This window comes from Macrotis lagotis, chromosome 1, assembly GCF_037893015.1.
Source record: "Macrotis lagotis isolate mMagLag1 chromosome 1, bilby.v1.9.chrom.fasta, whole genome shotgun sequence".
In the NCBI taxonomy this organism is placed as follows: Eukaryota; Metazoa; Chordata; class Mammalia; order Peramelemorphia; family Peramelidae; genus Macrotis; species Macrotis lagotis.
In genome coordinates, this window is record NC_133658.1 from 314,520,167 (window position 1) to 314,534,545 (window position 14,379).

A 14,379-nucleotide genomic window follows, 5' to 3' on the forward strand; every position below is an offset into this window, starting at 1 on the left:
GGGCAAACCACTTAACCCCATTTGCCTAGCAAAAACCTAAAAACAAAAACAAAAAAAAAAGAGTAGGAATTATTTATTTATTTTTGTCTCCGAATTTCCAAGGCCTAGCACAGAGATTGGCACACAGAAGTACTTACTAAATATTTATTTATGGATAACCGTAAGAATGGAGAGATTTCTGGTAGAGGAAATGCCCATATATGGAGTCTGTATTCATGTTGACTCACTGTCTTTTTGAACCAAGTCTCAAATACTCTCCAGACCTAGTACCTGGAGGAGGGAAGGAAAAATGAAAAAATACATTTATTGTATCTACAGTGTGGCAAGTATTATAATAAGCATATACAAATATCATCTCATTTGCTACTTATAACAAGGAGGTTGGTGTTATTATCATTTTATTTTACAGATGAGAAAATTGAAGCCGACTAAATTTAAGGGTCTTGTCCAGGATCATACAGCTAGTGTCCAAGGCTGCATTTGAACTCAAGACTTCCTAACTCTAGTCCCAATATTCTATCTGCTGAGCCATGTAGTTGGCAAAATGTTATAAAATTATAAAGCTCTATATAAATGTTATTCGCAATACTAGTTATATTCAAATAATTATCAATAGGTACATCAGTCTTTCTAGGAAAGATGAAAAGAGCATGATGGTCTGACCTGTGTCTCCTGTTTCTTGTCCATCCTATATGAAACATTGAAGAAACAAAAAAAAATAGCTTTCTTTTCCTCTTTTCTACAGTCCAATTTTTGGGCAAGGAATCTAAATAACCTTTAGGCCAGTTATGACCAATTCTTAAATCAGGGACTTTATATCACTATAATGGAGACCAAAAACATATTAAATATTAGCAGACACATTGAGTCATATTTACAAATTGAAGGGAACTGAACCAGGTGATCTCTGACTGAGAGATGAGAGGCAACAGATACAAGTACTGACTTGGTATCAAATTTAAGATTACCTCACTCTTAATTTCCTTGTAGTGAGGATCAAATGAAACATTTGTAAAGTGCTTATTAGGACTATGGTTGGCCCATGTAGACTCTTTAATTCTTCTACTACCAGCTCTGTAAAATCAGGAAAATCATAGTACCTGCCTTGCAGAGTTAAGGATGAGATAAGAGTATATGAATCAGAAAGCATTACATGAATATCAGATTTTGTTATCTGTAAGGATCCTTCCAGCTATAATTTTCAGTAGTTTAATGATACTATCATATTGCAGAACTCAGCATTTGGACATTAAGAAAAGGGAAGGAGGCAGGAATTCCTCTCTGTTAAATCTATGGAAAAACTCTAAAGATAAGCATTATCAATTTCCCTGGTATTTATCTTAATGATTTGCATCTATTTCTCCCTAGACTGATGAGGCAACACTTGCTGGCCCAGGGGCTAGGACGAAGCTGGCCAAGATTCAGGCCAGCATTCTCATTTGCCATTATTATAATGGCCAGAGAAACTTCCTTCGGCTAATAAAGCAATTTATCTCCCCAGAAGAAACTGAAAACGCATCAAACATTCCCCATTCCCTAGGAGGTTTAGACGGATCCTGGCATTTCTTAATGGCCATATGTTGATTGTTCAGGATTGAGAGACATTCTGTTTTATATGCAAAAAGGTTGCAGGAAATATGGTCGATCCGTTTATTGCCTATTAAAACCTCAGTAAAGTCTTTCCCTCCTCACAACGATGAACTCATAAAACAAGTTGCGTTGGAGTTAGTAGTAGGAATAGAGAGCAATAAGCAAGGTCAAGATTCTCTTTGTTGAGTGGGGATGATGTAGTAAAAAAGGGCACAAATATATAAGGAATGGCAGGGAAGGAAAAGGAAAAAAACAACAAATTTAGTTTCGTCCACTAGATGGCACCTCTCAATAACGAATCAGATGGAGAATTTAATCATTTCAAAAACCAAGCCATTTCCCTCCCCTGTCTTCTCTATTATAACACTCTCCCATCATGTTTACTTTAAAGCCAGACATCTCAAAAAACAGAAAAATAAAGAAGATAATTTTAGCTAAAAATACACCATCTGCCTGTGAAAAATCGAGCTCGATTCTGTCACATCTACAACCGAACCAGGTTAATAACCGGCCTTGGAGCAGATGGTTTCTTTTTATAAATATGCGGATCTCCCCACAGTGGCTTCTTCTTCAGCTGCTTCCTCAAACTGCTGGCAACACTTTACCTCGTTTCCTAGGTGATGAGTGTGTCTTACACTCAGCAAAGGCATTATGCAGCTGGAGCGGATTTCTGAAGTTGCCATCTCTTGCCTGCCACTGATTCCAATCCCAACAAGGGAGGCCAGGGTGGGAAGGCAGCTCTGAACCTCGCCACAGCAACAGATGGAGGCTAATGCGTTGTCTTACAAAGTGCCCTTTTTGCTCCAGTGATCAAATTTACAGAGGACTTTTAACCTCTTTAGATTCTCTCTTTGACTGGGCCAAATGGAGAATAAAGGGTCAACCTCCAGGCCTAGAGCTGGGGAAAAATAGAAGGATTTATAAAGTCAATACTTGAAGGAACAACTCAGGGCCAGTCAGTGGACTGGAATTATTGTCAGGTCAGTTCTGAGGCAGGGATGCAGTCTCAACAGGCCTATCTTTTTATAAAACTAGTCTTTGAAAAAAAAAGGGGGGGGTTGCTCCCATTGAGTCAATCTTCTTGGTACTACTACTAACTTTCCATAGTATTAGAAGAAAGGCAAACCAAGAACTGGGCTTTCTAAAATTGAAGTCAGAATGGAAGAATTAGAGAAGTTAGGCAAAGGGCAACTGTTGGGTCTCAGTTTAATATTACTCTTCCAAAACATAGGAAGGATTATGAGAATTAGATTGAAGGGACCAACTCCCCTTGGTTAGCTAATGAACTCAGACTTAGGTCTTCTTTATCACTGATGAAGTTAACCATGATGCCTAAAGATTTCAAAGCATCTTTTTTTTTCATTAAAGGGAGTCAGAAAGTTGACTTCTCTGTTAATAATATCAGGAATGCTGAAATTTTAGAATGAGCTGAAATTATCATGGTAAACATATAATAATAAACATGTATGTGCAGATATAAAATTTTAGCAATATATTAGAGAAAAGAGGAGGGTTAATTGATTTTACTTTAATCACCAAAGACAAATCATCTTTGGAATACAAAGGAGAGGGGGGAAAACTGACCATCAGGAGATAAGGAAAAAGTTGAGATTTACACCTTGTTCTTCAAAGTTCAAGTCACTGGCCCAAACAAATTACATTTTAAGTGACTAAAAAGAATGCATGATTTTATTGTTGAGTCCCTGTCAGTGATATCTGAGCTATCATGGAGAACAACACAAGATCTACAGAAAGGCAAAAGTCCCTATATTCCAGAAAAGAGAATGGAGTTTTTAACTTGATAAGGGAGCTTGAGTTCATTTCTAGATAAATTCCAACCTAGAACTTGCAATATAGGGACACCTAATAGACAGCCAGGAAAGGAAACAATAATCACAAAGAAGGATCAATATAGGTCATCAAAAAGAGGTCATTTCAAGGGAGGGAGAAAAATGTGAAACTGAAAACCTTGCAGGAAAATGGTTGAAAATGTAAAAAAAAAAAGTCATTGCTTTTTTTGACACATTAATGGAGGTGGGAAGGAAAAGGGTACAAGCATAAGTGACTATGTACTGATTATTTTACAAACATAATCTTATTTTCTTTTCATAACAGCCCTGTAAAGTACATGCTCTTAGGATCCCCATTTTATGGCTGAAGAAACTGAGGTTGTGACTTGATGGATGTCACCCAACTAGTGTAGTAGAGGGGATTTGAACTCAAGCTTTCCCAACTCCAGGACCAGAGTTACCTGGGGGAATGGTGTAGTATATTTTGCCTAGATTTTAACAAATCATTTCATAAAGTATTTCATATTATTCCTGTGGAAAAGGTGTATAACAGGGATGTCATGCTCAAATAGAATTTTGTGGCCTCATACTGACTTAGAAAACCACAAGTGAACAATATCTATGTTGTACTGTATGTTTATTAAAATTTCCTTTGAAAATTTTCATTTACTTGTTTGATACCTGTGTTCACAACAATAAAATTAGGTGAATTCAAAACTAGTTCAACAGCAAAATCCCAAAGACTAGTCATTATTTGTTCTCTGTCAATGAGAACAGATGGTTTGCTGCAGTACAAGTGTGCTGACTTTGCAGCCAAAAGGTCCAGCTTCAGATCCGAGCTCTACCACTTCCCATTTCTTTGACCTTGATCAAATCATTTAACCTTTCTGGGCTTGAGATAAAATTATGAAGTCAGTCATGATAACTTGTTTGGGCCATACGATCAATCCTAAAAAAAGCTGGAGGAAGGCAGTAGCGGAGTACTGCTTGGCCCTGTGCTGTGACATTTTTAATAAATGATTGTTATAAAGGTATAAATGGCAAGCATTGAATTTTCAGAAGGCCTAAAGGCAGAGGAAATAGCTAAAAGACTAAGATGACAATGTGTATATATAGCTCAGCTGAATCTAAGAGGATGAAACATTAATGTAAAGTCTTAAAACTTTTTTTCAAAAAAATCAATTCTATATGTGCAAGATGGCAGAGGCATGGCAAGGTAACAGTTTTGAAAAGATCTGATGGTTTTAGTGGCATCCAAGATTAATATATGAGACAACAGTGCAATGTAGAAGTCATGCAAGGTAACAGGATCTTGAGGTACATTTAAAAAGGTATAACATCCAATAATGACATGATAATCCCACTAAATTTTGCCTTAGTCAGATAACATCTGGAGTACTGTATTCAATTCCGGCTGCCATATTTTAGGAAAGACATTGATAAGCTGGAAAGTAACCAGAGGAGAAGAACCAAGATGGTGAAGGGAAGATGGTGAAGGGCTCAAGGTCAAGTCATACATGGATTGATTAAATGAACTCAGGCTGTTTAACCTGTACAAGAAAAACTTGCAAATGGAGGAGAGCAAATATGATGTTTTCAGGTATCAGAAGAGCTATCATGTGAAGAAAAGATTAGACTTGTTCTACTCAGACACGAAAGGAGGAATTGGGTGAAAATTACAGAGGGAAATTTAAAGTGGATATAAAAAAGGAAAATGGCACAGACTCCCCCAGGAGGTCCCAGGTTCCCTCTCCCTGGAGTTCTTCAGGCAAACACTAGACGACCCTTTGTTGAACATGCTGCAGAGGGAGATTCTTTTCAGGCTGGACCACATGCCCCCCTGGGGCCCCTTCCAAGCTTGTTAATTCTGTGTGTTTCTCTCCCTTTTGTGCCATGCAAGATCATATTTTTGAAAAAACACATAAAGCCATTATAATAAATTCCTAATGTTTGCAATAATTTGAAAATTATAGAATCTGATGTATTTTTATAACTATAATGAAATAAATGTCCTCCAATTCAAATGCCCACTAAAAGATTTTTATTGTTTCTTCAAAATCAAGCCAAGATATAAGTTTTCCCTTTACATAGAAAACAACTTTACATGGGTTTGTTACAAATCAGGAAAAAAAATAAACAACCCAGCCTCAAACATTAAATAGCTTAAATTCTGACTTAAAGTAAATACAAATCTTTAGTGATTGCACTTGGGAGTTTGGAAGTGAGCAGGAAAAAATGAGGTAATGTCCAACAAGATTATAAAAAACACATTCAAATGTCATTGTGACTATGTCATGTCAGTAGCACAATGAGGGAAAAAATAAAATACAAACTTCAAGAACACAACCTATGAGATGGTATTCTCATATTATAGAAGATAAAATTTATTTTGAAGAAAAGTTTCACTGAGGCTCCATTGCACTGTAGCTTCATTTTTAATATTTTCTAGCCTTTGACTCTTTTTTCTATATCATGGATATAAATTAACCTGGGCTTTGGATCAGCCTGAACTTTTATTTAAAAAAAAAAACCCCAAAATTAAATGAAAAAGTGAGGTTTCTAAGTAGCTATATTCACCCACAAATTGATCCTTTTCTTATCCCTAGAGCAGTTCTTAGCAGAGACAAAACTTGGACTATAGTGTCATCCCCAGCATTTTCCTACTTAAGCATTGTAACCACCCCAGTTATCTATTCTTGTCCAAAGGGTCTGGAAATTTATGAAGGAATTTTAGTTGCCTCACAGCAACCACTAGAAGTTGGGGTTCTGGGGGGCAAGGAAAGGGTTTTGCTAAAGGAACTATTTCTACATCCTAGCAGCAGTCCAGATGGGGAAGGCTAAACTTCCTGAAAAACTTGTGTCTAAGATAAGTTCACACCAACCCAAGGGAGTTTTGTCATATGTGTTTTCAATATAAAAAGGATGATTTATACACTACAGAATAATTCTTAATTCTTGGTTCTGGTGGTATCTGGTTCATCTGGTAATTGTTCTGGAAAGCATTACAGAATGGTCATCATGAAATAAATGAGAAAAAGGGTTTATTCAGAAAAGATTAATCCACATTTTTCCTTTATTATAAGAACTGCCCCTTTACCAAATGTTTTAAGTGGAGCATTGCTGAAGCTCAACACATCAATTAGCAAGTCAAAAGAACCATTTGTGAGAGGTGGCTCATGATCCCGGGAAAGAAGAACTAACAAGAGTTTGCTCTGAAAATAACCACTTAAAATTTGAAAAAAAAAAATAATTACCCTCATTTTATAGATGAGGAAAATGAGGCACTGAGAGGTCAAGGGACTTAGACACAAACACAGAACAGCCTCTATTATATTTCTTTCTTCTGTACTGTGGGACTGCGTTGAAATCAGCAGATTACTCTTCCCCCTTGCTGAGAATTTCACGGTGATTCAGAGTCTTAAGTCGGAGAGGTGTACAATGACAGGGAGAAGTAAGAAGTGAAACACATTTTCACAAATGCTTTCTGTTAAAAACCGTGAAGGCAGACAGGGCACCAACAGGAAACAAGTAACCAGGTGCTACCAAAAAAGTGACTGCAAAGAGGAAAACTGAAAGGTAGACCAAAAGGCAATTAAGTATGGTCATCTTTTTAAATAGCTTTATAAGAGATGAAATGAATTTAGAGAAGTGCAATTAATGTTTGCAATAAGCAAACCTTCCTGTTGATTCTTTTTTTGTTTTTGACAACTTCACAGTCAAAAGTAGGTTAAATTTTGAGAACATCTAACAATACTTTCTCAGTAATGTAATATAAATTAGATAGTTTAACCCAATTTTGGGATAATTCAAGGATCAAATGTTCCTGGAGAAACTCACCCAGAGTGAGGGTGATACCTCAAACATCACTAACAGCAATTACTATTTTTCTACACTAAAGTCATCAAAATCATCCAAATGAAAATCCCTGCATTACACAGTAAAAACCATTCACTGGAGAGGGGCTAGTCTCCATACTGTACTTCTGCTTGAAGCGTTTGTGTGACATAATTTACTACCACTGATGCCAACTTCTGCTGAAGGGCGTCATTCCCCATTACCAGTGCAGTCAGCTGCACCACATCCATCCAGTCCAAATCTCTGATAATGGCAAAGGCTTCGTTAAAAAGCTTCTGTTGCTCAATAGGGGGCAGTTCCATTATGATCTGAGGAATTGGTTTAAATTGTCCACTAGTCATCCAAGCACCAAGTAGGCCACCAACTGTCCCCCCTAGAAAACAAATAAAGATTTAATTAATCATGATTCTCTCATAAATTATACTTAAATTCTTACTGATTGGGACAGTGATATGAGAAAATTCTATCATCATAGTGAGTAGTTTTATTTTGTAGTTAAAGCATATTTACCTTTGTCCCTAGATTAGTTGTAGGGTAGGTTCATGTGATCCAAAGTCCATTCAATTAAATGCTCAAACACATTCTAGCTAGTACTCTTAATCTGGAAATGCAAAATTGCATATACCAAAAATGGGTACATTTCTACCAGTATCAGACCCCACTTAAGAGCCATAACTATACTGAACAAAAATTCTCTGGGGTGTTTATGTGCATATATGTACGCTAATCCTCCAATGCACCATAAATTGTGTCTTTGCCCTCACTGTCTCCAATGTCTGGAAGGTGTTCCCTCCTCACTTCTGTTTCCTTCAAGGTTCAACTCAAAAGCTACCTTCTAAATGAAACCTTTCCTGATACCCCTATTACCAGTGCCTTCCCCACAAAATTGTCTGTCTTCTATTATGTACGTTCCTGGATATGTTCATGTTGTCTCCCCTTGCTAGACTTAGAGGGAAGGAATAGTTTCACTTCTGTCTTAATAACTCTAGTGCCTAGAATATAACAGTTGCTTAATAAATACTTGGCAACTGAGTAATTGATTGGATTTATTAGTCATAAAATTCTGTTTCCACAGGGGAATAGAAAATGTAGAGAAATGAGAAGTGAGCATTTCTAACACAATGGTGAAGTTGAATCATCTCTTTCCTGTGACTGTGATGATATAGTTTCTGGTCTTAACAATCTAGAAAGTTTCCCTTCATTCAATTAATAATAACAATAATGACTTAATTTATTTAGTGCTTTAGGGTTTACATATATTATTTATCATTTGATTCTCACAGCAATCTTATAAAGTATGGCTTTGCCTCGTTATGCTTCATCTGTAAAATGGGGATAAGTGATTCATTCAAGATGACACAGTTTCTAAGTGGTAAAGCCAAGATATGAACCAAAGTCATTTGATTTTAAGTACAATCTTCATTCCAACCAACAAAAGCAGTAAAAGATGCTTGTCAGTGCTCCCTCAGCAGCAGGTAAGAAGGATCTTTGCTTACAAAATAAAGTTTTTCTAAGGCTATTCATAACATCCCAATGGTATATGGAAACAAGACAATAAATTAATGCAACCAACTTTCTTCTTCTGTTTCCAACAATTTGGAGATAGGAGAAGGGGAAAAACATAACCCACTTTCTTTTTTTTTAATTAGCTTAAAGGTCAAAATTAACAGGCAAATATGTGTCATTTCAAAAATGAGAGATTTCAATTGAAAATGATTCTTTGAATCACTGGTAGGTACCACCCAACTAGGCTTGCTCAAGTACCAAGTCTAAAGGATAGTACAATGTAAGGAGGGCCCTACAGATCAGCCCTCCCACCACCTGCCTCCCGGATCCCCCCATCAGCATTCCTTCACTGACTCAGCTCTCCTATAGAAAGTTATGCAAGAAGAGCGAGGTCACAGGAGCCATTCTCTCTACCCTCCTCACTGTTAAGAGGGACAACACCTGCCCCAAGTCTGAAGGCTGAACACTGCTGCAGTATTGAGCATACAATGTTCATCTCTTTCACAGCAAGACAAAGCATTCCAAAGAGTAAAAATGGTTAATTTACAAATTTTACTGAACTTTTCCCCAGGATGATAGTGAAAACTTAAAGCTGACAAGAGTTGCACTCATCTACACTAAACCTTTAGGATATCATCAATATTTGATTTAGAGTAGCAATTAATGCAAAAAGTCACAAGAAATATTGACAAATGAGTTACCAGTTTTCTGAAGAAGAAAAAAATTCTTTTGTTTTCTAACAAGAATTATCTATGCACCCATGAAAAGATAGTAAAAGCTAATCCCTTGGGTTTGGTTTTGAGGCATCCTAATCTCTACAACTTTCCATGCAAATTGTGTAAAATAAGAAGAGGGTTTCCTATCCATGACGTCTGCTTCATGCTAAACTCGTTATACAACTCCATCCCTTCATTTTGGTCAATTCTAAAACATTCATAAAGAGTGGGAGTCTAGAGGTTATGAGATGTCACTTGGCAAAGAATGAGGAAAGGTAATTTTTAGAGTTGTTTCTTTGGGAAGAAGCATATGTCAGAATTTATTGGTTCAATATATAATTTGGAAGTGGAAAAATAAAGACAAAAACATGTGAACTAATTGTTCACATTACTTTTTCCACCAGTGAATAAAGAAATCACTGTTTCTCATCACAACTTGACTCCAATCCCACCTGGGTTTTGGACTTCCTAGATAATCTAATTCAAACTCCTCGTGCCTTAGTTTCTCCGCCTGTACAAATAGAATACATTATAATTCAGTGATGTTAGGAGGATGAGAGTTAATAAAGCACACTAAATCATCATGATAATACCAATTAAACTAGATTGAAGTACACTTCATCTGAGTGGTACCTCTAGGGAAGCCCTATCTGGCCCAGTCCCTGAATCGGCCTTGTAAAACCACATGTGAGTGACAACTTGGCTGATTTGCTGATTTCATCAGGGCCTGTGGCTGAGGCTCCAACTGTGAGTCAGACAGTCCGATCTTCCAATGCGAGGGTGCACTGGAGTTTCTTTTGCTCTCAAGCCTAAGGGATAAACTCAGTTTTGTGCCTCAAAGCAATGATGATCTTTTGACAAGGTAATTATCAGATCCAGCTGCACTGTACTCTTGGGGAATCAGCCAAAATATTTATTCATTGCCTAGAAATTGTGTCTGTTTGTGTGAAACAAAACATATTCTTCCCCCAGCCCCATACACATACATGTCCATTTTCACCACAGTCCTAAAATGGAAATAGATGGTAAAAGAAGATGACAGAGATACCATCCTGGAGACAATTTTTTTCTGTCCACTATTGTTTTAATTACACAATGTCTCTTCATCAAGATCTTGTAGGGGTCTTGGAGTCCAGTGTAGTGGGAATGCTGCCCCATATGCAGCATCTCTAAAATGATTAGTGATAGTAACATGCAAGTTAGCCTACTTTGGTACAAAAAAAGGAACAAGAATAAATGAATGAATGAAAAAACATTTATTAAACCCTTACTATGTGATAAACACTTGGAAAACAAAGAAATAAACCATGATAATTCCTGTTCTCAAGGATGTCACAATATAATGGGCAGACAACATTCAGAGGAAAGTTCAGCTTCAGAGAAAATCAAACTAAGTCATCTTCAGAGTGCTGCACTGGGGTGAATGGCAAGATCCAAGTCTCCTCAAGGTACAGAAAAGTGGTGGGACGTGGTATTTTTCTCTCTGAATTTCTTGTTTTGGTCTCTTATGAAGAATAAAAATGGTGATTTTAAATGCTACCTTACTGCTAAAATATTTATTCATACAGAATGCCTCATTTGTTGAAATCCTATAATCCTTCATGACTCAGGTCAACAACCACCTATCTGTACAAATCTTGCCAGATTCTCCTAGTGAAAAAAATCATCCTTCCTTTCTTTGAACCCTAGCCACAATCTGTATATTTTTTATGCATTTGCTATGATCTATTATAGAACACTAATTTTTTATGGGTATGTTGGGTATCTCTCTGCCTTCCCTCCTAAGTATAAACTTGATATCTCTGGGAGAGGGGGGGGAGGGGTGTGTGTGTGTGTGTGTGTGTGTGTGTGTGTGTGTGTATAGTAACAGGAACAGGATAAATATTTGTTAAATTACATGAACAAAGTTATTTTTAAAGAAGAGAACCTTGACTCAATTATCATGTGGCATTAAAAGGATACATGTGAATAATATCACTAAATCTTTTTCTAGTTTCAGTGGTTTTCAGAGAAAGGGACTTACCAACAGCTATTCCTGGGGGGCCGCCTACCAATCCCCCAACAAAAGCCACAGCCCCTGCCACCAGTGCCCCCTTCCCTGAATGCTTAAAGGCAGCTTTCATTTTCCTCTTCTCCGAAATGGTGCAGAGCAATTTCATAATGTCTTCTATCATGACTGGCATTCTGACTGGCACAGGGTTCCCTGGAAACAAAGTATTTTAAAAGAATTAATTTAACAGTATTTCCATTCAAATGTACACCTTCCTAGGCTACTGAACAAAATGAACCCTGTTCTCTGAAGAGAGAAATCTCCTGGGTACAAGACAGAAAGGATCAATTTTTGTGAAAACATCTCCTCAGATAAAGAGGAGCAGAGTTTAGTTAATAAGCAAACAGAAACAGAGCCGATTAAAGGTTGTCCTTGCTTTCTGATTGACTGCTGATTTATGACCAGATTTCAAAAGCAACTACTGCAGTCATCCATTTTAGCATTTCCTTATCCAAGTAAATCAAGTCTGTCCTCTTGCATCAGTCATTTTTCTACTGACTCCGGCAATCCCTTACTCCCTACATGAATGGCAGAATTATTAAAATTCTGGTTTCTATTTTTCCCTTTCCAGTATAGTTCATGTCTGTGTGAATACAAAGGTATGATATTTATGCTTAATGGGTCATTGCCTCTATGTGGCCTTTTTTTAGAGCTATCACTGCTGAAAGCGATAGTTTTTTTAAAATACAAAAATCAACAGAGAAAATCTCTATTAAAATAGATTGCTATTAAGATGTAACTCTTAAAAAAATAGCAATTTCTTGTACCTACCTGACTACCCAGATACAAACACACATTTAGGTGGACATACACTTTACTGGCAAAATAAAGAACCAACTCTATGATTGGCTCACTTTAACCCACAAAAGAGTGTACTATTCTATGCCCCTTTACAAAGCAGAATTCGAGAGTGCTCAGGCATTTAACTATATTTGCAGAATCCTAGAAACAGAGAATTTTAGAGCTGGAAGGGGCCTCACTTATTGAGCCTTGAAAACAATGGACCTAATTGCGCAAACATTTTTAAACATGTTGCTACATTCAGAGCACTTTCTACCCCAGAACACAACCCTCTCATGCTTAGTTTTAACATTTTTGTTTTCCCACAGGCCTTCTCAGGTCCAGAACATGTCAACCTTGTGCAAGAAAAAGCAACTGGGGAAAGGGTATGAAGAATAACTGAAGGAAAACACTCTGTTGCCTAGGAAGCTTCTCAAAATGACAACGCAGGCAACTCTTTTTGAGGGACAAGGTCAGACAGGTTCCGGGGCTGTAGAGCGAATTAACTCTATTAAAACCCAAGGTGCCTCTCTTCCCTGACCCTTCTACAATAATACTTGCAAGCTTATTTCTATCAGAACGCCATTCCACACATTCCTCATCTGTTCAGACATTATCATTTAAGCAGTTCTTCTATTCAATTGCTCTGGGGTGAAGGAATGGTAACAACTGTTGTAGAAACCTACATACTTCACTTTCTGGTTTGCCTCTAGGAGAAATTGTTAAAAAGATGGAAATCATGTTAACTAAAGGCCTGGGAACATTTAAAAAGGAAAAAACAAAACAAAACAGAAAAGACTGCAATAGAATAAGGAGCATTGTCCCATTATAAGCAAAAGCTGGGTCTCTGAATGAAGGGAAGTTTGTTTAAAAAGAGGATGGAGCCTGCCAAATATGACTGTCAGACGGGGGCAAGGAAGAAAGGAAGGTGCCTCTCTGCTGCCCAGTGGAGTCTAGTTAGGTCACAGAGGTCACAGTGGGGGATAGGGAGACGGAGTGAAAAAATGAACCAGCAGGAGTGCCCAAGGTTTCTACTGAAAGAAAAGTTAAACAACTTATTAAATAAGGTGATTTGTAAAGAAAGATAGTGTCTTGTGCCTAGAAGGAATTTAACATGTATTGGCTGAAATGATTGGATTCCCTGTTAATTCAGTGCTGACACAGCTTTAAAAAGCTGTTTTCTCCATCTTGTCCACAAGGGTATCAGAAGAACTATTTGGTGAAGTACAGTCACCGGCTCAAGAAATATGTCGCACTCCAGGCAGAAGGATGGACAGTAGCTTTCCACCTTCTAAGTTGTGAGTCTAAGCACTGATCAAGTCAACAAACAAGCATTAACTGCCTAGCACTGCTTGTTCCTTTTCAAATTTACTGCTAAAAGTATTAAAATATGTGGTAAAGGAATTTATCACTACCCTCCATCAGCAGTTAAACTCTGCATAGCTCACTCTATGACAGGAGATGGATCAAAAGGCATTCAGTACATATACTTTGGATTGACTAACCAGAATGAAATTAAAAATATTTCTTATCTTTTAGACATCCAGATAATCTAGAAGACAAAATTTCTGACAACCCATAAGTCTTCTCTGGCCCAAGTAAAGATTTTTTTGATATATCAGATGTAAATGGTATAGCTATATTTGCAATGAAAACAATGCTAAATTTGGAGTTGGCTTTTCTCTTTACTATCTGTGTGAGGGGGGGTGACCTTGAGGACTGACTTCCATGGGACCTTCCAATTCACTCTATCTCAATTTTCAGCCCTATTGGGACATAAGTTCCATAACTGCATTCATTCACTCCACAAACACTTATTAAGAGCCTACTGCATATACAACCCTATTCAGGACACTGAGAGTTTAACTACCATGCTATCCCTTCCCTTCCTGAGACTGCACAACACTACAGGATCATTGCATTAGAAGGCTGTTGTCACTCACTAGGAACCAAGGAAGACTTTTTGAGAGGTGCCTTTTGTGCCACATTTTGTTGAAATGGCTAAGAATTCAACAAATGAAGGGGTGGGGGAGGGCATTCTTGGAGGAAGAATAGCCTGAGTAAAAGTATAGAAGCAAAAAATAAAAACAAC

General features: G+C 37.4%; 1 protein-coding gene across 4 annotated transcripts in view; it reads right to left on the reverse strand.

Moving 5' to 3' along the window:
- Positions 1 to 5,406: 5,406 nt before the first annotated feature.
- C1H19orf12 (chromosome 1 C19orf12 homolog) overlaps positions 5,407 to 14,379 on the reverse strand; it is a 116,159-nt gene continuing 107,186 nt past the window's right edge. For all 4 annotated transcript variants that reach the window (XM_074211448.1, XM_074211450.1, XM_074211447.1 and 1 more), the window contains 2 exons: positions 11,481 to 11,660; positions 5,407 to 7,608 (listed from right to left, as the gene is read on the reverse strand). In XM_074211448.1, coding sequence (XP_074067549.1) covers positions 7,343 to 7,608; positions 11,481 to 11,640 — 426 coding nt within the window. In that variant the 5' untranslated portion in view covers positions 11,641 to 11,660 and the 3' untranslated portion in view covers positions 5,407 to 7,342. The remainder of the gene's footprint in view (positions 7,609 to 11,480; positions 11,661 to 14,379) is intronic.